This window comes from Planococcus citri, chromosome 4 (genome assembly GCF_950023065.1).
Source record: "Planococcus citri chromosome 4, ihPlaCitr1.1, whole genome shotgun sequence".
Classification (NCBI taxonomy): domain Eukaryota; kingdom Metazoa; phylum Arthropoda; class Insecta; order Hemiptera; family Pseudococcidae; genus Planococcus; species Planococcus citri.
The window spans coordinates 40,440,342-40,465,900 of record NC_088680.1 but is presented as its reverse complement, the minus strand read 5'-3'; the positions used below and the strand labels follow the sequence as shown (position 1 = coordinate 40,465,900).

Sequence of the window (25,559 nt, the reverse complement as noted above, 5' to 3'; positions counted from 1 at the left end):
CAAAATTCACCACTTAGTCAAGTGTTCCTTAAATAACGTCTATGAATTCGACCCTATAAGCTCGATGATGAGGACAGATTTCACCCTCTCTCCCTCCTTGAGGATGAGGATCCACTGCTACCCAGGCCATTTTCCGATCCACCATCTATTGGCTGTACATATGTAGGTGAAAATTTTGTTATGTATTTGCAAAAATTAGTTTGCAGCAATCTTTGCGCAATTGCGCCTCAATTTAATGTTCAAAAACTAAAAAGCCGATGGTGTATTTAAGGTTTCGCAATGTGGTGCTACTGGTGCTGTATTGTTTACAAACAAATCCTTGATTGTGATAAGCTAGCTATGTTTATGTTCGTTTGGCCGGGTTTTGCTCCGCGCTATCCTGCGCAGGGTAGACATAATGCACCAGGAATCCAGGATTTAAACCGAGCTAGACCGAGTGAGCAACTGCAAACTGCAACTGCAACTGCAAAACGAACATAGCTGCTGATGCTGATGGGATAGTCTCTTTGAAGTTTGAAATGGAAATTAACGACATGAAAACGTACAAACTATATGACTGCTTGAATTTGTAAGTTCTCTCTATAATATAGCAATTAATTTCTTCGATGTGCAGAAATGAACTAAAATTATCAGTAAGCTTTGTATTCTTGCAGATATTCAACACCTGAAAGTTACTACTTACAACCAACTGAAAATGAATCCGTATTGCTTCACATCGATCGGGTTACTGAAGAAATGTCGTTACAAAGTAGGTGCATTGTGATACATTTCGAAAGCTAGCGATTTCAATCTAATTACCAAAGCAATTTAATCAACAGCTAATAACGGCCAAATTCCACCACTGGCCGAGATGCAAACCATATACGGTGTTTTGGGCAGAATTCGATTAGTCTCTGGTTTCTATCTGGTAGTTATCACAAATCGTAAACATATTGGTCAGGTATCCGGTCATGATATTTGGCAGATTGGAGATGTAGATTTGATACAATTTATGAAAACTTCGCATTATTCAAATCTAAAGCAGGTACATATTGTATATAAGTACATATTGAAAAGTACATACAATATCAAATAGATTCAGTTCATTGTCTGTTCAGATTTTAGACATTATTTTGTAACTTGTAACTGTGATTGCTTTCAAAATGTAGGATGAATGGAACAATGATTACCACAGTATGTTGGTTAGTATATTGAGTACTTCACATCTATACTATTCATATACTTATGATATTACTCATACTTTGCAAAGATTAAAAGCTACTTCGCCAGATTTCCTCAACGTAAGTAACACCTTTTTGGTTAAATTTGTATCTATCTTCTATGTATATAATGTTGGAATGCAGTTGTTATTGAAATCATTTTCCATTTTTCAGATTCCATTGTTTAAGAGAGCAGATCCTCGATTTGTATGGAACGGATATCTATTGGATCAGTTTTGTATTACTCCAGATCTTCATAAATTTTGCGTGCCAATTATACACGGATGTATCCTTTGTTTTACTTTTTAAATAAGTTCAATTCACACAACTCAAAAAATTCGAGTTATTTTTCTTAATTCGGATATTTAGTCGTTTCGATAAATTCTTATACATTCGAATACGAAGGTATCAACGAGAAGAAAACTATTCGGTTGGCTTTGATTGCTAGACGAAGTTGTTGTTGTGCAAAAGTAACCATGAGATATGTACACGAGAAATAAAGTAGATAAAGTACCGTATACGAGAACGTTGTATTACATATTAATCGTACAGATACATTGTAGGTACAGAGAATGAGAAACTACTTAGAGGTATAGAACAGTGTTGCCATTTGGTACAACAAATACCCCCGCAAATGGTAAATAATTAATTACACATTAAAACAAAATTATCAATGAACACAAACAAATTGACAATAAAATGCATAATAATTTCACAGTAAAATACAAATATTCCAAATGACAAATAATCAAAGTGATGTGAATACATCGGAAACGCATCGGAAACATAAATGATTATAGGAATATGCTTATGAAATTACAACGTAGTTGACGTAATCTATGATCAAATAAATATACATGGCACATAATAATACAACGTTTAATACATGATAAATTAGGTAAAATAATCGAATTAACAGGTAAGTAAAATAAAACAAATGGTATTACAACAATTCGAGTTTTAAGAACTGTAAAAAATCTCTAAAACGAGAACCTACAAGACTCTTAGTGAGACCATCGGCTTGTTGATTGGTTGAACCGACATGAAACAACGAGATAAAACCAGCTTCGACAAACTGATGGACAAAATGATATCGAACATCGAGGTGTTTGATTCTTCGGTTACTTTTTAAAATTCTCAACTACGTGCATAGCACTCTGGCTATCGATACGAATAGGCACGGGAAACTCTAATCGGAAACGAATATCTTTGAACAAGTTTATCAACCAAATTACTTCGCTTACTAATGCGGATAAGGAAACATACTCCGCTTCGGTTGAAGATAACGTAACGATTGTTTGTTTTCGAGATGACCACAATACTGGATTACCGAAGACTTTGATTAAATTTCCCGATATTGATTTTCTACCTTCCTCATTAGCGTAATCTGAATCGCAAAACGCTTCAATAGGAGATAAGCTATCTAAGCTAAAACGTAATCTCATAGTAGAAGTGTATTTCAAATATCGGAGAACATTTAACAGGTAATCATAGTGTGCTTCGGTAGCTTTATCTTGATATCTACTGAAGAGAGATATGGCGTAACACAGATCCGGCCGACTACCGAGCATAATGTACATTAGACTTCCTAGAAGCGATTTGTAAGAATTATCCGAGATAAGTGGCCCATCTAAATTATCCAATACGGCATACAACTTGTTTTCCACAGGTTGTTTCATGATATAGCAATCCTGCATACCGTATTCTCGCAGTACCTTTTCTATCAAATCACGTTGATCAACAAACAATAACTTATTTTCACGATCATACTCGATACCCAAGTTCAGAAACTTCGACAATTGACCAAGGTCTTTGAGATTAAATTTTGACAATAAACGAGATACGAAATTATCAATTATTTCAATTGATCGACCAGCAATAAATAAATCGTCTACGAATACGACAAGTATTAAATCAAGATCATAATACAGACAATAATCGGCACTTGAATGGTTCAAACCTAACGACTCTAAATAATCTTTCAATTCCTCATACCATTCTCTAGAAGATTGACGTAAACCATAAATGGTTTTAAACAAACGTAAACATAAACCTTCGGCTTGAGGAGTACCATACAAAGGATGGCCACGAGGTATATTAATAAATATCGTTTCTTTCAAAGAACCGTACAGAAAAGCCGTATCAATATCAACATGACGAGTGAACCAATTCAATTTCAAAACAAGCGCTAATAATACTCGAACCGTAACTAAACGAGCGACAGGTGAATAAATATCATGAAAATCAATACCTGGTCGTTGCAAGAAACCTCTAGCGACAAGTCGAGCTCTGTATACATTATTACCTTTCTTTTTAAATACCCATGTAGTATCGATCAAGTGAGCATTTTCCGGTTTATCTGTTACTTCCCACACATGAAGTCTCTCCATCGAATCAATCTCTTTATTAATTGCTAAGTTCCATTCTTCCGAATCCTCCGCTTGCAAAACCTCATCATAAGACAAACCTTCAGAAGATAGGGCACAAAGATTAAGTTGATAATCATTCAAATAGGACGGAGTTCTCACGTTACGTCTCGGACGGTTAGATAAAGAGAACGTAGTAGGTTGAGGAGGTGCGAGGGGATTAATGTTGGATGAAGGAGGTATATTCGAAGACGATGGTGTAGATGTTGGTACATCGCTTACAGTCGAGGACGATGAGACAGATGTAGGAACATCGCTCACATCAGGAGAATCTTTATCTCTCATATACACGCGCGTTTCGTTATCTTTCATGTACACACGCGTCTCATAAAAATCTACATCACTCGTTATCTCCTTTTTATTTTCACTAAAATCGTACATGCAAAAACCGTTAGGAGAATATCCGATGAAACAACATTTCTTTCCTTTATCGTCTAACTTTCCATCTCTTTTGATATCTGGAATACGAACAAAACCAACACAACCAAAAGGCTTTAGTTTAGAATAATCAGGAAATTTTCCGTACCAAAGTTTGGCAGGAACTTGATTATGTTTCGGAATCCTATTGAAAGAGTAAACTACATAACGAAGAGCATACGGCCAGAATTTCTTATCTAAACATGCACTTTTCAAAACTGCTCGAGCACGCTCACACAAGGTACGATTTAATCTCTCGCATTTACTATTACTTTCAGGTGAATAGGCCGTTGTAAATTCATGAAAGATACCTTTTTCTTTACAGAAATTCTTGAACTCTTCCGAAATATACTCACCACCATTATCACTCCTTAACCTCTTGACTCTCGTATTCAAAGTATTCTCAGCTAATGCAACATACTCTTTGAACTTTGACAACGTTTCGGACTTATTCTTCATCGTGTACACATAAACAAAATTGCTAAATTCGTCAATAAAGGTTACAAAGTATTTTTCCGCAATAGGAGAACCAGTTATTTCACAAACATCCGAATGGATTCTAAACAAAAGGCTATTTGCACGAGTGTACGATGTATCTGATTTTGGTAAAGAAGAACGTGGTCTTCGGGACTGTTTTGAAACTTGACATTCATCACACGTTGATAATGATTGTAAGAGCTCTTCACTAAAGACACCCTGTTTGGAAACTAATTTCATCTCAGATTGACCTGGATGACCTAAACGAAGATGCCACAAGTCCGCACTAGGCGGAACAGTTAACAAAGCACCGCTAGGGTTATCAATAAGCTCAAAATCCATAATATACAAATCATTAATCAATGTACCAGTAGCTAACACTGTGGTATTTTTCGAAATCGTAGGCGTATCATTCTTAAAAGTGACAGTAAATCCAGACTTTTCAATACATCGAACAGAGAATAACGTATGAACTAATTTCGGCACATAATAAACATTTTTAAAAACACAAACAAAACCCTTATCTGTCTTAACACGTAAAGTACCTACTTTAGTCGCTTTTAAACTTCTACCAGCCTCTGCTATCGTGACATTCATCGGAACACGAAGAGTAATAGAATTTTGCAAAATATCACGATTTATCATATGGCGCGTTGCACCACTATCAAGAGCGCCTGATATTTTTCCATTACAAGAGCCAAAATCAGAATTATTACTAACAGACAAAAAGGCGAATTCGTTGAAATTTTCAGTATCAGCGTGACTTAGGTTTGCACTACCTTTCTTATTCTTAAGCTTAAAGCAATCACTTTTAATATGACCATGTTTCTTGCAATAATTACACCTAACATTACGACGATTATTACCAGAGCTACCGTTACTACCACTATTATTATTACCATTAGCATTAGCATTATAAGTATTCGAATTCGAATTTCTAAAATTACCTCTACCACGTCCACGACCTCGGAAATTACCTCGAGACGAATTTGGAGCGTATAATGCGCTGGAAACAGGAGTCTCATCTTTGAATTTTTCACTAGGATCAGTCGTTGATGCGGTAGGTTCAGAAACTTGAGAAGCAGAAAGTTGATAATCGGAAATCGTAGACGTTGCTTTATCCCAATCATAGTCGGCGATATGGCTTTCAATATTAGCTCGAATTGGGAGGAATAGTATCGGTAGTGATCGAAGTAACTGCAAGATAAACTGTCTGTCTGGGGTAGAATCGTTGAGTTCGCGTAATCTATTTGCCGTTGATCTGAATTGTACGATATAGGAACGGAGATCTTCACAAGTTTTACCTTTGTAACGATATGCATATAATTCGTCACGAAGAGCAGACATACGGGCATCCGACTTGCTTTGGTAATTTGTTTCCAAAGCATCCCATAACAATTTCGCGTGATTCTTTCCATGAATTATATGGGTCATATTTTGGGCAAGATGAGCGACGATCAATTGTAAACACGAATCGTCACTAGTGATCCAAGCTTCGGTACGAATGGCAACACTTGGAATAGGTTGGAGAACAATATCAAGTACCTTTTCTTTCTTCAATAGAATTAACATTCGAGTTTTCCATGTGTCGTAATTTGTTCCATCAAATGGTCTAATGCCAGTATATGTGACGTTGGCAGGATCAAACATGATGACAAAAGGTAACTTGATCGCGACACGAAAAAATTAATTAAGACAGTATACAAAACGGAAACAAAATAGAAACAAAATTGGGCTTGATATAAAAAATTAAAACTTTGACTAGAACACACAAAATAAACGTTACTCTGGGCCCATAACCTTTGTTGTGCAAAAGTAACCATGAGATATGTACACGAGAAATAAAGTAGATAAAGTACCGTATACGAGAACGTTGTATTACATATTAATCGTACAGATACATTGTAGGTACAGAGAATGAGAAACTACTTAGAGGTATAGAACAGTGTTGCCATTTGGTACAACAGTTGTCGTCGTGCTGGAACTCGATTGTATAGAAGGGGTATAGATTCTGATGGTAACGTGGCTAATTTTGTAGAAACTGAACAAATCGTGGAGTACGATGGAGCTCAAAACTCCTTTGTTCAGGTGATTAAACTTCGTCTGTAAAGATATAATATCTTTCCTGATTCTACTCGAGTATTTTTTCCCCCCTATTAGATTCGAGGTTCGATTCCATTGTTTTGGCACCAGTATCCTAATTTAAAATTAAAGCCGAAACCGACCATAATTCCGGACGAAAATCATTTAGAAGCTTGTTCTAAACATGTCGAAGAACTTACAGAAAAATACGGCGATGTTGTTATGATTAATTTGGTATGATTTTATATGTATCGAAAATCATAAAAATAGTGTATACGAGTATATTCTTTTAAAATTCATTTTATGTGTTCAGATTGATCAAAGAGGTCCTGAAAGCAAACTACAAGTGAAATTCAAAAATGTCATCGAAGAACTTCAAAATAAAAAAATTAGGTAAACTTCATGAAAAATTTTTATTAGCTTGATTTAAAATTACTCTCGCGTAAGCTTTATCGAAGGACTAATTAATTACCAAGTTTTCGAGACGAAAAAAATAATAATAATGGTATTCATGTATTGAAATAATTACAGATATGAAGCGTATGACTTCCATAACGAATGTAAAAACATGAAGTGGGACAAACTTAACGCCTTAATCGATAATTTATCTAACGAACAAGATCGATTCAATTACTTCTCGATGAATAAAGACAGAAAAACTATTTCATTGCAAGAGGGAATCTTCAGAACGAATTGTATAGACTGCCTCAACCGTACTAATGTTGTTCAAAGTCTCATTGCCTGGAGGAGTTTAACCCTAATGCTACAAGTAAAGTCATGTACAATGTACATACCTACATTACATTTTACCTCGCGCATGTTATCTGATCTAACGAAGTGATTTTCTCCTTTTCAATTCAGCAATTAGAACTGTTAAATCCAAACAAACCGATAAAACGTGAAGTACAGTTTTACCGTATGTTTCAAAACATTTGGGCTGATCATGCAGATTACATTTCGATACAGTACTCTGGTACAGGAGCATTAAAAACTGACTATACTAGGACAGGACAAAGAACGAAGCGAGGTGCTTTGAACGATGTTGCTAATTCGTTGCTTCGGTATTATAAAAATAATCTTAAAGATGGCTTTAGACAGGTAATTGTCAATATTAAAAAGCTTATCTCTAAATAGCATAGGTATGTAAAGCAAATAGTTATTTGTAACCTGTTCCAGGATTCCATTGATTTATTATTAGGCAATTATAAAATCAAAGTAGGCGAAGGGGTTACAGAAAAGTGTCAGTTGGATACGGTCCGATTTCGAACATATCAAACAGTAAGTTATTGTTTGTTTATGTTCATCAGAGTTGGATACTGTGCAATTACAAAATCCGGTTTTCGAATCTTAATTCAATTTTGATTAAATGGTTGATTTTCGAACGCGCTGGGTAATCCAAATTAAACGCTCGCGACGTAATCAGTAAAATAAATCGAATATTATTGTACTTTAGGGTTTTGATCAAGACAAAAAATTCTTCTATCCTGAGTATGTCTAGTACTCTACTCGTATTCAAGTTAATTCAAATTTGTGTATTTTTTTTTTGTCGGAAATCGATCAAAAAATGATTTTAAGGTAAAAAAAAAATACCAAGGAAATTCATTAAATTTGACTTTTCCGTTAATAGCTTAAAATTTCATGAATTTCTATATTTTCAGCACGGTTTAAATCAAGTCATCGTAATTACATTATTACTCGAGAAATTAATAATGTGGTGAACGTTAGATTTGGATCGCTTTGTAAATCCAATTTGTAACGCTGATGTTTATGAAAGTTATTTATCATGTGGAACAATTATCAATATTGTTTTGTGTTTCAGTTCGTATTATTGATGGCCATCGCTATGCTTCCCGAGCTGCAATCTGCCGCAAGTTATCCGCAGCGGTTAAACGCAAATATCCTCAATATTACCCGCAAAAATTGTAGGCCAGCGCAGGCGCTATCTATAGGCAATGCGAGTAATTACAACGTTCAGTGAAACGTTGAGTAGTGCCTGCAAGGTTAGAAACGCAACCATTTTTTTGCCGTTTCAATTATATTGCCTACCATTTTAAGAATAAGGCATTTTCTGGTCTCTTACCCACTTGACAATGGATTCACAGGTGAAAAAACCGGAGAGAATTTAAAAAAGCCTGCGGAAAAATGGCAGTAAACCACAGGTGAAAAAACAGCCGCTCCCAGCGGCTGTTTAAGCAGCTTTTCAAGTGGCTTCTTTAGTTTAATCATACCACTGAAAGTTTTAGGTTGGGGTTCCCAAAGGCCCAAATCCACAAATGAATATTGAAAAAAAATAATACCCAATAATAAATGAATAAATGCAATTTCAACAAAAAAATTATTTATTCAACATGTTGTTTTAAATAAATTATTCTAAAATATCAATGTACATACATAGAATTGAATATACCTTTGTAGAAAAAGTTTTGATTGCATACAAACCACAACTTACATTACAATTCAAAAATGTGGGTATAGGAGGATGGGCACAGTTTTTTGCTCAGATATGGATTTTGACGAAGCTCACTCCAAAGACCCATGATGAGTAAATACATACGAGGACGAAATTTTTAGGCCTCCAGCGCATTTTTCCAGGAGGGAGGGGCCATAATTTGTTTTTTAAAAAAGGGTGAGGGAAAGCCCATGAAATTTTTTCAAAATTTTTGGACCATTTTTCACCAAATTGTGGCGTTTTTAAAATTTTGAGCGGCCACTTTGTGAAGAAGTTGCGGAGGTACAGTTGTCATTTTTCCACATAAAATGCGTCCATATGGGACCAATATACCGATACTACAAAATGGCCGCTCAAAATTTTAAAAATGCCACAATTTCGTGAAAAATAGTCCAAAAATTTTGAAACGTTTCTTGGGCTTTCTCTCACCTTTAGGAGTCAACATAAAAATAAATGTGAAATTTGTATCAACACCTAGCGAAAAACTCGAAAATAAATTTAAAAAAACAAATCATGGCCCATCACACCATTAAAAAATGTGCTAGATGGGTCAAGGGTCACTTTTTGGAGTGATTTTCGTCGAAATCCATCTCTGGGTCAAAAACTGTGCCTTATCTTCATATACCCTTTATTTTAAGAAAGTCAAAGTTTACATCAAAATTAACCAATTTTTGGGGGGTTTTTAAGACTTGAATGAATTAGAAATGAACTTAGAGCTCTTGCATGTTTCATTTTCCCCTAAAATATTTCCCATTTAATTATTATGATTGAAATATTTGAATTCCTTGTATAATTTCACAGCATTTTGATTGGGCACGTGACGTTTTCTCGATTAATTAGGTACCTCAAAATCATGACTTAATTTTAAATTAAAAATTTTCCATAAATGTTCGAAACATATTTCCTAAAAAATGTTTAAAATTCCCACGTAATTTCTATGATTTCGATGCGTATGATTTTTTCAATAAATTATCTCAATTTACTTATTCATTCATTTATACAAATACTTAATATTACATTACTTTGAGAACATAAGGTTAAATTTTTTGTCATTTTGTCATCATCATCATCATCTTTCAAAATTTCAAAGCTGCCAAGTTTACAGAGCAACAACATTTTTAAAAACATTTTTCACTTTTGGCACAAAAATTCATTTAAAATTCAATTTTTCTCAGTAACCTTTGAAGCGATTTTGATCAAATTTGAAATCATGTTACAAAAGCTCAAAGCTTCCCAGTTTATCAGTTGACAAAATTTTTTCAAATTTTTTAAAACTCATTACCTAGAAAACGACTGAACTGATTTCACAAGGCCTCCACCATTCCTATTTCCTACGAACGACGACTATCAACATGATCCAAAAGTTCGCAGCTTTTGAATTAAATTGAAAATTCAAAAAAAAGTTATATACAGGGTGTCTGGTGAGTGGATGTAAGTATTTTGAAAAAAATGATAGAACAATAACAAATAACTGATAAAGAACCACTCAGGTGAAAGAACAGTGGAGTTTTTTCTGTTTTTGTTCTTGTTCTACAAAAAATGCACCCTTCTTTTTTTGTTCTGTTCTTTTACGGTTCTTTCAACTCTGGTTTAATTTGTCTTCTTCATCCGAAATCTCTGACAAATCTGAAATCATGATAATGCTTGTGAGTAACTTATGCAACACAAACATGTCTTAACAAATAAGAAAAATATTAATTTTAAATACCTATTCAGGACCGTACCAGTGGTTCTTCGGGGGGGGGGGGGGGAGACATGAAAATGCCAAATCAAACGTTCTCACTTTTCCAATGTCTTCAAACATCCCTAGACTTTTTTAAAGCAAGGGGATATCGAAAATATAATTTTTAGCCCTGGAAAAGCAAGAGCAAATAGCTTTCAAAAATCAGTATTTCTAGAGGTACTTACATGTGATGAGCAACTTATAAAAAGATTCTCATTTTGCTTCAAAATTTTAGAATTCGAATGATGATTTTTTTTTAAATTCAAAATTGAAAACAAAAGGCAAAAGCTCTTGAAAATTACTATTCCAAGAAGCATAAAACAATGGAATTCAACAATGATTGTTTTTGAAAAATTCAAAAAGAAAAGCAAACGGCTGCGAGCAAAGCGAGGGCGAAAGCTCTTGAGAATCAGTACTTCAAGAGGTATAAAAAACGATATTTTTTTGTGTGATGAGTGTCTGACTTGAGCATATCTTTTAAATTCAATTTCAAATGATGATTTAAAAAAAAAAAAAAATCAGAATTGAAAATAAAAAGCAAACGAAACCGAGTGAAGCGAGAGCAAAAGTTCTCAAAAATTAGTACCTATTTCGAGAGATACCTATAAAGAATGACGTTTCTTTGTGAGATGAGTCACTTGTAACTTATAGGAAGTTTATTACTTGCTTCAAAATTTTAAAATTCGAATTATGATTTTTTTTGAAAAATTTGAAGTAGAAAAAGAAATGCAAACGGCCCCTAGCGAAGCGAGAGCAAAAGCTCTCGAAAATTAGTATTTCAAGAGGTAACCACTAACCATGTTTTTATGTACGAGTACATATGATGAGGAAGTTTTTATTATTTTTGCTTCAAAATCTTGAAATTTGAATGATGATTTTGAAAAAAAGTTTGAACTTTAAGAAAAGCAAACAAGGCCGAGTGAAGCGAGGCCAAAAGCTTTTAAAACATTTTGAGAAGCAAAAAAAAGTTTCCTCATGCGATAAGAGTTAATTTTTCCGATTCAAACTTTGAAGAACAAGTGTTTTATTTGGCTTGAGCAGAGCAAGGGCAAAAGTTTTGAAAGATGTGTAATTCAAGTTCTAAAAAATTTGGAAAAAGCTCCCCCTGCCCCATTCGGTACGGCACTGCAACTATTTAATGCTTCTAAAACAAACCTTTGCTATCTGTAATTGCTTGTTTTCCAACAGATCCTTTTTCCGCATGACACAACTGAATTCTGGGGAAATAAACCTTATTAGAATAACAACCGGATAGGTCGCATTGGCCATTTCGATATACTGTTCCTGTGAACATTAAAAATTAAGATTAATAATGCAATGTGGCATGATAAAACATTGGAAGATTAAATATGATGCAAGGTAATTCATCCCTTACAAGTTTTGGATGCATGGTTGTATCTGCCTTGAGTTTTTGCCTCAAAATTGGTGAACTGAGCCATATTTTGTCGATTGGTAATGTAAGATCTTTCTCCAGGGCAGTTATTGACAGGTTTTTCTGCTCTGCTTTCGAATGCTCTTACACAGGATCCTGAAAAAAAATGAACAACGGTAATAAGAATTGAAATGCGGCATTGAAGAACACAAAAAATGTAAAACAAACTGAGGAGTTGTGATTTGAAATTAAATTTTATTTTATTACACCTATTACAGTGATCCCTATTTTCGAAGTTTGAGATTTTCCTCCCTCCCTACCCCAAAGTGGCGACCTCTGGTGAGAAAATAGTTCCTTATTTTTCAAACTTGGGGTGGGGTGGGCCATTGGCCCTTCAATTTTCAAAGATTGGAAAAAGTACAAATTCACTGCAGAATTTTTAAAATTCAAAAATTTCAAGTTTCAAGTTCTATTATTTTTAAAAAGTCCCTTTTGAGTAAAATCAACTCGCATGAGGATTTTAGCCCGCTCCCTTGAGAACCAAGCTAGACACCCCCCCCCCAGAATAGCTGAAAGGGTATTTCCAGGTAAAATACGTAAAATGCCAGGTCCTCGGATTTTTGAAATATTGAGATTTAAAACTTGTTACTGAATTAAACAAACCAAATCCGACCTGCTTTTCCCAACTAAAATTGCAAAAATCATTTGATTTCATTGTACAGATAAGTGATTATTGCCCGAGCGAAAATTTTTCAAAATTCGAAAATTCAAGGGAGAAAAATTGGAATTTTTGATTTAAGAATAGTTCCTGAAAAAAAGTGTTTTTTTTTTCTATTTTTGACGCTCATCCGCGGTGTTGAAAATTCTGGAGCCTTTTTGGTAATTTGTTCCAAAAACACTGCCTGAGCAAATCAAAAGCGAAAATTTCGAAAAATTGATGTTTTTGCTTTTGATTGAATTCCCTAATTTTTTTTATTTAATTGGAAGGATATTTTTTCTCATGAATGAATCGTGAAAATTGAATCCGATTCACAACTGTAGCTGAATCGCAGCATCATGATTCAATTTTTTGCAATACAGCAATTTTTCCAATTTTTTCTCTGAACAAAGTGTTCGTGATACAAAATGTCTTATCAATACTGAGCACTGAACAATTGTTCCGATTCAAACCTTGAAGAACAAGAGTGTTGTGTGTACGTATTTGGCCCGAGCAGAGCAAGGGCAAAAGTTTTGAAAGATGTGTAATTCAAGTTGTAAAAAATTTGGAAAAAGCTCCCCCCTGCCCCATTCGGTACGGCACTGCACCTATTTAATGCTTCTAAAACAAACCTTTGCTATCTGTAATAGCTTGTTTTCCGCATGACACAACTGAATTCTGGGGAAATCAACTTTATTAGAATAACAACCGGATAGGTCGCATTGGCCATTTCGATATGTACACCGTTCCTGTGAACATGAAAAATGATGATTAATAATGCAATGTGGCATGATAAAACATTGGAAGATTAAATATGATGCAAGATAATTGATGAGTTTTGCCTCTCGAAAATTCAAGGGAGAAAAAACGGAATTTTTGATTTAAAAATAGTTCTTGAAAAAAAGTGATTTTTTTTCTATTTTTGAAGCTCATCCGCGGTGCGACGTTGAAAATTCTGAGCCTTGCCAGTAATTTGTTGCAAAAACACTGCCCACGCGAATCAAAGGCGAAAATTTCAAAAAAATGTTTTTTTTTTTGGTTTTGTTGAATTCCCTAATTTTTTATGCGATTGAAGGATATTTTTCTCATAAATGAATCATGAAAATTGAATCCGATTCACAACTGTACCTGACAAATCGGCGGATTTTTGCACAAGGGTTCTTCAATTTTTTTCAAAATCAGATCATGTGTAGGGGTCATCAAACGATGACAAATGACGCAAACCAGACATTTTTTCGATTTTTTTTGACGGAGCTGTGGCGCTTCAAAGTTCTCCAAAATGGCCGAAAATGGAAAATTTCATTTGCAAATTGCTCCGGTTGTACGTGGTATAAAATTTTGAACTTTTTTTCAAATTGTAGTACATTGAGAGGGTAATCGACGAATGATGTCAAAATCAGTGTTGCCACTTTCTGAAACCTACAAAACTCGATTTAAAAACTTATAATTTAAATATAACCACGATCTCCCCCAGTAAAAATTCTGAAAAAATTCTCAGTTTCAGTCCTTTTTATGTAGAATAACATATCAAAAAATTAGAGGGACATTTTTTTTCATTTTCGAGAAAAAAAATTATAAGTTTTATTTATATTGTAAAAGTACCATCACAAACCTGAAAAATGAAAATTTTTGCATTTTTGAAATGTTTTATCAATGTGCAGACGACTATGTGAAAAAAATCCCTCTCACCCCAATTTGTCAACGGCGGCGACATTTTTTCAATGTATTTCACTCTTAAAATAAAATTGTAGCCCGAAAAATGGAATTTCTCGTCAATTCGTTGACAAATTGGGGGAGGGGGATTTTTTTCACATATTCGTCTACACATTGGTAAAATATTTCAAAAATGTAAAAATTTTCATTTTTTAGGTTTCTGATGGTACTTTTTACAATATAAATAATAATAAAACTTAAGTAAGTATAATTTAATTTTTTTTCACGAAAATAAAAAAAATGCCCCTCTAATTTTTTGATATGTTATTCTACATAAAAAGGACTAAAACTGAGAATTTTTTCGGAATTTTTACGGGGGACATCGTGGTTATATTTAAATTATAAGTTTTTAAATCGAGTTTTTTAGGTTTCAGAAAGTGGCGACACTAATTTTGACATCATTCGTCAATTACTGTCTCAAAGTACTACAATTTGAAAAAAAGTTCGAAATTCTATACCACGTACAACCGGAGCAATTTGCAAATGAAATTTTCCATTTTCGGCCATTTTGGAGAACTTTGAACCGCCACAGCTCCGTCAAAAAAAATCGAAAAAATGTCTGGTTTGCGTCATTTGTCATCGTTTGATGACCTCTACACATGATCTGATTTTGAATAAAAATCGAAGAACCATCTTGCAAAAATCCGCCGATTTGGCATGGAATGACCCATACTTAATTAATTGATTATAGCAAAACTCGATGTAAATTTTTGAGAAATTGAGAATTTTTGAAATTTTTCTTGCAAAGAACATGTTGATATTTTAGCAATTAACAAAAGAAATATACTTTTTTTGCAATTTTTTCTGAAAAAGCGTAATTTTGAGTAGTCTAAATTTTTCAGATGAAGGAAAACTTTGGAATTTTCCAAAAATTTGTTGCAATTTTAAAACGGCGAGAAATTTTCATTAATTGTGGCCAAAAACTCAACTTTTAGCAAAACGTGCTTGTAGGATACTTTGATAATTTTACAGCAACAGTGAATCACGAGTCCATTGAACTGGATTCATCCAAAACCTGAATCGCTGATTTTGAATTGTATCCAATTTCATTCAAAAGAACATGTAAAAATTATTGCTTACCTGCGACATCCTGGTGAGAATTGCAACGAAGTTTCAAGAAATCTCCACTCGAAATGTTGAATTGAAAGTCTACTAAAAAAAAAAATCCGGACACAAACACTTCACTTCACTTCACTTCACTTCACTTCACTTCATAAATCGCAAGTTGACAAATAAAAAATTTCCGGATGCACAACACTCCACTTTCACAATTTGCACCAATAAAATAAAAAATAAAAAGTTATTTAAGATATTTTAAATATGGTACCTAGTCAAGTTATTAAAAAATCTTAAAACACACTTCTTATTATAAGACGACAGACGACTCCTTCTTAAAAAGCAGTTTCTATCTCCTTCAGTGAGCAGTAGTGTATGCTATGCTGATTTCCAACAAGTTTTTGCTTTTTGCAACAATACATAGGTATCTATTTCTCACATTCGAAGACGAAGAATACACTTGAAAGGTAGGGGCGGCGGTGGTGAAATAATGATGAGATGGGTGAGAGAATGGTGGAGGTAGAAGAACAGGCTATTTTTACCTAATTTCTCATAGCAGCCCTTGTGTGAACAACAATAAAACGGCTCTCGCATATTCATTCCGTGAATGCCTTCATTCTCCATCCCTACATGGCAACATGGTACTCACTATATGTGTCCTGTCTCGTCTACTTTCTCTCTATCCTGTGAACACTCTCCTTGCACCTCGGCCGTATTGTCCTTCTTTAATAAATTACGCATCTGCCTATACCTGAAACTGAGGTGAAACGATCCCTTATTTGCATAAATATGCTGCAGCTTGTTTTGTATGTATAGGTATAGTATTGTTAGTAGTTTTGGCAAAAGAAACATTTATTTATTGTATTAGCGAGGCTGTTACCTTCTTAGGATTCGATAGGCGGTGAAGGTTTTCTCGTAAGATGACTTCTTTAAAAAATCTTAATGTGTAGAATACGTAATTTGCTTTCCATGTACATAACGCCCCTTCCCCCCCTGTTCGCGTGAGTACACCAACTCCAGATTCGAACTCAACGACGTCGAAAACACAGATATTAATCAACGTAGGCCTATACACGATTATAATAAGCAAAATTTTAAATTTTCCCCTCCACACTCCTCGTGCCAACCCCAACCAAAAAATAAACTCCAGATTAGAATTCTACGAACTCGAAAACATATCAATCGATATATTGCACATCAATGAGGGTCGAATCCTAATTATCGCCATTTTGGGGTAAGGGGTTTGTGGCACAATGTGCGACATAGCACAATTTCCCACGTTCGATGTCATCATAGTGATTTTCGTGTAAACTATCATTTGAATAAGGCCATGAAAAATATATGGCTATGGCTGGAGAAATCAGATTGCAGTTTGGCCACATTCTACATATGTCACACAAAGTCTAGCAACGTGAATTTTTTCAGAAATTTTTGGCCCCCAGGGGGGAGATATTGACAAAAGAAAATTTGAAACCACCCCACCTCCAAACCTAATTCTGGTGCACCAAATTTTTTTTCTTTCAAAAATTTATCTGCATGAGTACTATAATTAATATTTTTTCGGATTTTTCCTCCATGTGTGTCACCTTCAAAAGCTCAAAAAACACTCAAAAATGTGTTTTTTGTGTCATTGCACCACCAAAAGAAGTGATAATGCCAGTGACATAATTCTGCAATTTTGCATGCGTACCTACTTCCAAAAACGATAGAAAATCAAACAGCTTCTGGAAAACCCAATTTTGGGGCCATAAGCACCCCTTCACCTAATTTTGGACTGACAGATGATTGACAACATGGGTATCGTTAACATATGAATCGAACTCGCTGAATACGAATATGAAGTTAAATTTGCATTTGGATCCTCCTAACTTCTCAAGAGTCACATTGGGGGAGAGGGATGCCTAAAAATTATGATTTTTTCGTGAAATGTATGTACTTCATTAAAGCGCTATTTACGCCATGCAACTTCTTAATCAAAGTTTTCTTGAATTTCTTATCAACTAGTAACTCAAAACTATCAGAAAAGTTTCCTTTTGGTGATGATCATTAAATTTTTATGCCATTTTCACCAAATTCAGCAAAAATCGTCAGTTTGAGTTGAAAGGTATAGGTACCTATACAGAAAAAACGCCTTTTCCAGAAGTGTCCCTAAAGCGAAGATGTGGGCCCTCATATAGATGGAGCATTTTCAAAATAATCGTGTTTTTTTTTCGTTGCAGCTCCTACTTGATTTGTTTTGTGAAAAATAATCCCGTCCCAAATGAAAATATTTGAGATTCTGCGTCGATCTACGCTATTGCGGCCAAAATCCAAGGCCACTTTTAGGGTTCTACTGAGCAACTAAAATTTTGCAAATCGTTTATTTTTGGGTTACTCGTAGTTGACGTTTTGAACATTTTTTCTTCGCAAATGGCATTAATGACGACAAGAAAATGAAAATCGAGAGAAATCACTAAAAATGTAGGAACTTTTTTTGATTTTTCGAAGGTGGCAATAATGACCAAAAAATTTGGCACCGCGTGCGTTCCGTAATATTCCTTTAGTTTTAAGAATGATATCTTTCAATATATTTGGCAACAATACTGCGATATATTTGCGAAGAATACCACTGAATACGAATATGAAGTGACATTTGGAGTTGAACCCTTCTGAATGCCACATTCCGGGCGTTGGGTTTCCCAAAAATTGATTTTTTTTGTGAAACATTTTATTTATTTATTTGACAGTCATTATGTGCTTCGTCCTAGCGCTATTATACGAAATGCAACTTCCTGATCATGGCGTTAATAGTGCTTCAATGAAGCATTTTTTTTTTCGAAAAATCTATAATTTTTGGGCAACCCTCCCCTACCCAATATGACCCTTAGGAGGGTCAAACTGCAAATCTAACTTCATATTCGTATTCAGCGAGTTCGATTCATATGTTAACGATACCCGTTGTCAATCATCTGTCAGTCCAAAATTAGGGGAAGGGGTGCTTATGGCCCCAAAATTGGGTTTTCCAGAAGCTGTTTGATTTTCTATCGTTTTCGGAGGCAGGTACGCATACATAATTGTAGAATTATGTCACTGGCATTATTGCTTTTTTTGGTGGTGCAATGACACAAAAAACACATTTTTGAGTGTTTTTTGAGCTTTTGAAGGTGACACACATGGAGGAAAAATCCGAAAAAATATTAATTATAGTACTCATGCAGATATATTTTTGAAAGAAACAAAATGTGGTATACCAGAATTAGGTTCGGAGGTGTGGTGGTTTCAAATTTTCTTTAGTCAATATCTCCCCTCTGGGGGCCAAAAATTTCTGAAAAAATTCACGTTGTAGACTCATGTCTCCGACATATATTTCGCGATTCAAAAGTGGTTGAAGCATGATTTTCCTCCGAAAAAAACATTTTTTCGCCTTTGTCAGCAAGGAAGGTCGAGCAATTTTTTTTAGCTTCGTCCTTTTTTTTAAACGTGCCAAACAATGTTTAATCAAAATTTTAAAAATCCGAGGACAAGGGCATTTCACCGATTTAACCCGGGAATACCCTCTTCCGTTTCATACATTTCTTTAATGGTTCATAAAATGAAAATTTATCAGACTCCCTAAAATTTTCATTTTTGATGAGTTAAGTATTATCCATTGATTTTAGCGTATGGCGCGTATCATCATCGAACATGAACTGAAATCAATTGTTAAATAAAACCCAAAACATTCGTGATATAATTTCTAGGAAACACTATGTAGGTAGGTAGTAGGTAGGTACTATAGGTATAGTGTTTATTTGGACTTGATATACTTAGTAAAAATACAGAAGAACCGGCTGGGTTAAAAAAAAACCTTACAACCACACAAACATCATTAGTGCGGTGACAGATCGGCAAGCTATATTATATCGCTTGCGGGCAACCTGCGGGAGAAATGGCAACACCTGAAATATGTTGTCAGAGGGATTGAATTGCCATCATCTCCCAAATCGAGTTCCTTACACTTTTCAACCTACAGGATACAACCATTCAAACTTGTACCTTCTAACTCATTAACAACAACACTATCGCCATCTACCTATTCGCAAGAAAACGTTGTCCCAAACTTCTTTTTTGTGGCCTGACGTCATTTGCGGATATTTTGGGGATAATCGCAAATAAACGCAACTATTGCGGCAAAACTGCGGTTAGCATGGGGATAAATTGCGGATGTTGTAGCTCGGGTTGTTTCACATATTATATTTCCATCAGGTTAGTAGAAGTGTCCAAAAGTTTTTGGCATCGATAAATTTTAACTATTCATCCTATAAGTAATTTCACCATGAATTCTGATCGTTGGTATTTTATTTCTGTAGAACTTTCCACGAGTACCTGGTTATTCCTGATTTTGTGCGATGTTATTTCGTTTGCAGCATTATGCGTGGCTATTTACTATAGTGACGAATTTGTTGACCATCCGAAGCTTTGCCCGTTAGATTTGAAGCAGAGATCGGAAGCTGAAACATAAAGCTTAGCTTTTCGCTTTTAGCTTCTGATGAAAATTATAAAGCTTTGGCTTTTCGCTTTTGACTTTCCAATTTATATGGATGTAAAGCTAGCTTTTGGCTGGATTTCACCACATGGCTGAATTCGGCTTTCAGCTTTTAGCTTTCAGCTTTTGGCTTTCAGCTTGGCAGCCAAAAGCTGAGAGATTTCGGCTTTTTTTGGCATATATTTAATTTTTTTAACCTGTCTGGCTTATCTCAAAATCATATTTTGAATTTTTCATTTTTTATTATTTTTTTTTATTTTATATCAAATTTTCAAAATATTGTGGCCGAATTCAAAATTTTGAACACAAAAACTGAAAACAAAACAAAATACAAAAAATACTAAATACAGTAAAAAGCCATATAAGAAAGCTGAAAAATAAAGCTTTCGGCTTGCTTTGGCTTTCAAATTTATAAAGCTTAGCTTTTCTTTTAGCTTCCAAAAGTTTTTGTGATATGGCTTTTTACGGCTTTTAGCTTTTAGCTTGCTTCTGGTCTCTGATTTGAAGCGATTACATTCTTAAGAAAAATGTCGAATTTGATAAATACGAGATTGTAATTAAATTGTTTCATAAACAACGCATTACGTATAGGTAGAAATGTGCAAATGTATGTGTTGCGAGCCTATCTTGATAAATTCTACGATAAAATCATCTTTTGCATTAATTTATTGGAGAAGTGCCTGTTAAAATTTCGATGTAGATGATACAACTCGTATGTGTCTGCAGTAGTTTAGTTTTATGCAAGATATTTTTTATAATAAAGTATTGAAAAATGTGCTCTTTTTCCCATCTGCGAAAAAACAATTTCAATACGTTTTCATAGTACAGTCATTTTAAATTTTTTATTCGGACTAAATCCTACAAAAGGTTTTTTTGCGGGATACTGTAGTGGAAGGGGTCCTATTTAACATACTAAAAGTCCCACCCCATACCCCGCGTGCGTCGCGTGCTAGAGCGTGAAAAGTGTCCCGCCGCGGCGTTTTTTGCGATTTTCTCGCGAGGGTTTGATTTTACGTCGAAAATGGCTTTATTTTTGTGTTCTACGTCAAATTTCCGATCTATTGATATATCAACTGCCCTTCTACCCCCAAGGGGGGTGGGGCCAGAACCATTCAAATGAGAGGGGTTTTCTAAAAAAAACAAAAAAGCTATCGGCGCATATGGGGGATGAAATGGTCCCGGAGAGTGTTCGAGTTGATACCAGCATGGAAGGTGGGTACCATCGAGAAACTTCCGCGTGAAAAATTTCAGATCCACGCCCCCTCCCCTTTTTGGGGAGCCCCCCTTTTCTGAAATTTCAATAACACTTTTCTCAGCCCCATTTCAACCGATTTTGAAAATTTTTCAGTATGTTATGTATATCCTTAGTAAGTATCCCCACAAAAATTTTCAACCCCCTCCCCTCATATTTACCCCTCAAAATGGCGTTTTTTTATATTTTTTATGCCTATTAACAATCAATATTGCGAGGTAAAATTTTGGAAACACGTTTTTTGGATGTATTTTCGGCCCCCAAACATCATATACTGTTTTAGAAATTTTTGCTTTGGTGCGCCGTGGTGAAAAATTGGATGAATGTGTTTTAGGGGGGTAGGGGGTGAAATGGGAATTTTGAAAAAAATAACTATTAACGAGTAGGGTGTCGTTTTCATATGATTCGATACCGCTGAGAACGAATATGACTTCAGATTTTCTGCTACACTCACCTAGCCCCCTCCAGAGCCCCTCAGCCCCCCTCAATTTTCACTATTTTGGAAATAAAGTTATTTTGATGAAATTGGTGTCGTTTTCATATGATTCGATACCACCGAGCACGAATATGACTTCGAATTTTCTGCTACACTCTCCTAGCCCACTCCAGAGCCCCTCAGCCCCCTCAATTTTCATTATTTTGGAAATAAAGTCATTTTCATATTTTGATTATCACGCGAAATATCGCGTTTTTCGACAAAGTTGTTATACAAAAAAGGTTCTCATATAATTTCCTATAAGAATGGTTCTTATCATGTTTTTGAAAAAAACGCAATTTAATCTCCCAAAAATCGTAATTTTTATATGGCAGTTTCTATCGCGGTGCACATTCATTTTCTTATTCCATGGTACATAGCTGCACTCAACATGATGCATATTTGCGTTTTTATTTCGTCATTTCCATGTCTGGATGACGTTTTTCAAGGTCACACTCAATGGAGGGGATAAACATCACGTTCTAACTTGTATAACGGAGTGCAGGTGGTGTTCAGAAAACTAAAACTCGTCGCCGATGCCTAAAATTTTAAATATTGAGATTAATTAACTTGGAATTTTTTTGATTTCATTATTATAGACACTTATTCTACAGGTTTCATTTAATTGTAACATCCTTCTAGTGAGTGTGACCTTGAAAAACTTCACTCTGATGTAACTATTTTAAAGATAGTGAAAATTGAGGGGGCTGAGGGGCTCTGGAGTGGGCTAGGAGAGTGTAGCAGAAAATTCGAAGTCATATTCGTGCTCGGTGGTATCGAATCATATGAAAACGACACCAATTTCATCAAAATAACTTTATTTCCAAAATAGTGAAAATTGAGGGGGGCTGAGGGGCTCTGGAGGGGGCTAGGTGAGTGTAGCAGAAAATCTGAAGTCATATTCGTTCTCAGCGGTATCGAATCGTATGAAAACGACACCCTACTCGTTAATAGTTATTTTTTTCAAAATTCCCATTTCACCCCCTACCCCCCTAAAACACATTCATCCAATTTTTCACCACGGCGCACCAAAGCAAAAATTTCTAAAACAGTATATGATGTTTGGGGGCCGAAAATACATCCAAAAAACGTGTTTCCAAAATTTTACCTCGCAATATTGATTGTTAATAGGCATAAAAAATATAAAAAAACGCCATTTTGAGGGGTAAATATGAGGGGAGGGGGTTGAAAATTTTTGTGGGGATACTTACTAAGGATATACATAACATACTGAAAAATTTTCAAAATCGGTTGAAATGGGGCTGAGAAAAGTGTTATTGAAATTTCAGAAAAGGGGGGCTCCCCAAAAAGGGGAGGGGGCGTGGATCTGAAATTTTTCACGCGGAAGTTTCTCGATGGTACCCACCTTCCATGCTGGTATCAACTCGAACACTCTCCGGGACCATTTCATCCCCCATATGCGCCGATAGCTTTTTTGTTTTTTTTAGAAAACCCCTCTCATTTGAATGGTTCTGGCCCCACCCCCCTTGGGGGTAGAAGGGCAGTTGATATATCAATAGATCGGAAATTTGACGTAGAACACAAAAATAAAGCCATTTTCGACGTAAAATCAAACCCTCGCGAGAAAATCGCAAAAAACGCCGCGGCGGGACACTTTTCACGCTCTAGCACGCGACGCACGCGGGGTATGGGGTGGGACTTTTAGTATGTTAAATAGGACCCCTTCCACTACAGTATCCCGCAAAAAAACCTTTTGTAGGAATTAGTCCGAATAAATCGTCTCATTTCATCTAAAATGACTAAACTATTCAGGATGAAAAATTAATGTGAGTTTTGCTGCATTGGCTTATTTATTTTTACTTTTTTCTTGTTACCATTTTACTCTCTGCCTTCCCTCAAATATTAGCTTGTGTGTTTTTTGTTTGTTTTTTATTCTCTTCTTTGCCGCTACTTGGTTAATTTATAAATATTAACTTTATGTTTTTTGTTTTTTGTTTTTTTCTTGTGCATATCTTAGGCAACCGGCCCCCGCTCACCCAGACATAGGGGTGTCGTTATTAATTTGTATGCTTTCTGTGTAATGTTATCTCAATAAATAAATTTCGAAATCAATTATCAAGTCATACTTATTTGGAAAGGAAGAGATGAATAATTAGAAATAAATTTAAATGGAATTATTTTTTACCCAAAAACTTGCGCAAATTTTTCTACAAATAATACATCAACGATTTCATCTTTTATGCCTCAAAATGACTCCAAATTCATCTAAAATTCTTCTGTGGAGTATTTAATTGATATTTCAAGTCTAACCTTTTCCATTTGATGATTTTGTAGTCGGTCTCAGTGTCTCGACACATGGACAGTATTCTCGTGTGTATTCTAATCTACATAAATGGAACTCTGACTGAGAAAATGTACTCGTGCTTTTAGGAATAGTGGAAGGCTGCTCGTGACCTGCAAAATAACACACGTGAGAACCTAAATGAAACACATTTCGCGTTCGGTTTTTCTAATCAATTGATCTGTAATAGGTTTCTCCATAAGAGCAGCAGAACTTTATGAGAACTTGTACAAAGCTCCATGGTCAATAAAATCGGCGGATTTGTAACCAACATTTTCAATATAGGTAATGGCCAAACTGTGAGTTCTACAACTCATTACCTACATGGAATAAAAACAGAAAGAATATACGACGATGTACGTGTAAAATAGCCTACATTATAGCTCATAGTCAGTTTTGGCGGCTAACGCCATCTCTTGGTGAAAGCAGTGGTAAAAAACATGGATGACAGTTATTTGGAGAACAAATTTTGCAATTTGGTAAGCACCACTTGTTGAATGTTATTCACTGTTTTACTTCCTTGAATTCTATTATCTAACACATTTTTTCTCATTTAAAAATGATACCTGCTTGCACCTACCTATATAGGTACTTTTACTTGTTTTGGTAAAAAAAAATCAATAGATCCATTGTTTTATTACTGATTTGTACTGACAATATTGACTTGACATTGAAAATTGCGTTCTTTTTTCAGACATGTAGGTTGGTACATACAATGGAACCCATTTATATTAATTAAAAAATAAGTAAATACCTAATGAAAAAATAAAATGAAAGTACATATACGAGTGTAATGGTACTCATTATTTTTTAAAGAGGGATATATCTGGGTAAAATTATTCTTAGGTACCTACTTGAAAATTCGTTGCTCAATAATGCAATTAGGCCTATAGTAGATTGGTAATTCATCCAGAGCATTAATCGAACGGGGAACATTTTTCTACAGATTGTTTATTTTGCAAATTGAATAAGAAATATTTCCAAAAACTTACCTATTCTATTTTTTGAAATGTGCTCAATTTAAAATTTGAGGGACATGTGCCCTTTGCAAAATTTGAAAAATATTTCTAACCATATCTGGAATATATGTAATGTACCTACCTTACTTTTTGAGACCGACAAAAAAGATATCATTTGAAATGGGCCATCTCAAAAACCTGAAGGGGTTATTTTATTAACAATAATACCTACCTATTTTAAAGATGTAGGTAGCATTTTCAATAAGTTTTTAAGAAATGTTGGAAGTGAGAATACAATTTTTTAAAGAAGTCTTGTGTGGGTTAACTCTTTGAGACAAGCAAAACATTGTATTTTGTAAAACTGCCTATTTTTTAAATTGAAGGAGCTGGAAACAGTTATTGAAATCTAAGAACACTAAGAACACGCCTAAAAATTAATCTTCTCAAAGTGGCAAA

The 25,559-nt window shown here is 34.9% G+C and overlaps 1 protein-coding gene and 1 long non-coding RNA gene across 3 annotated transcripts; one reads left to right on the top strand and one right to left on the bottom strand.

Annotated features, from left to right (window-relative positions):
* The first annotated feature begins 324 nt into the window (after positions 1-324).
* On the top strand, positions 325-23,915 carry LOC135842570 (phosphatidylinositol-3-phosphatase SAC1-like). 2 transcript variants are annotated; one of them, XM_065360091.1, is made up of 15 exons: positions 325-568; positions 654-748; positions 819-1,024; positions 1,149-1,280; positions 1,374-1,485; positions 1,569-1,657; positions 6,491-6,607; positions 6,680-6,835; positions 6,915-6,994; positions 7,133-7,370; positions 7,463-7,699; positions 7,778-7,879; positions 8,421-8,450; positions 19,811-19,835; positions 23,821-23,915. In XM_065360091.1, the coding sequence occupies exons 1-15, from the start codon at positions 519-521 to the stop codon at positions 23,847-23,849; spliced, it is 1,698 nt and encodes a 565-aa protein (XP_065216163.1). In that variant the 5' UTR covers positions 325-518; the 3' UTR covers positions 23,850-23,915. The 2 variants fall into 2 exon arrangements, with proteins under 2 accessions (XP_065216163.1, XP_065216162.1); XM_065360090.1 differs by lacking the exon at positions 23,821-23,915 and adding an exon at positions 19,940-20,929 and having other exon boundaries at positions 326-568.
* Positions 8,929-16,062, bottom strand: LOC135842571 (uncharacterized). The gene is made up of 5 exons (XR_010558148.1): positions 15,636-16,062; positions 13,475-13,591; positions 12,149-12,301; positions 11,929-12,057; positions 8,929-10,676 (listed from the first exon to the last, which is right to left on the bottom strand). It is a non-coding gene; the product is annotated as an uncharacterized LOC135842571 (long non-coding RNA).
* Positions 23,916-25,559: the final 1,644 nt, after the last annotated feature.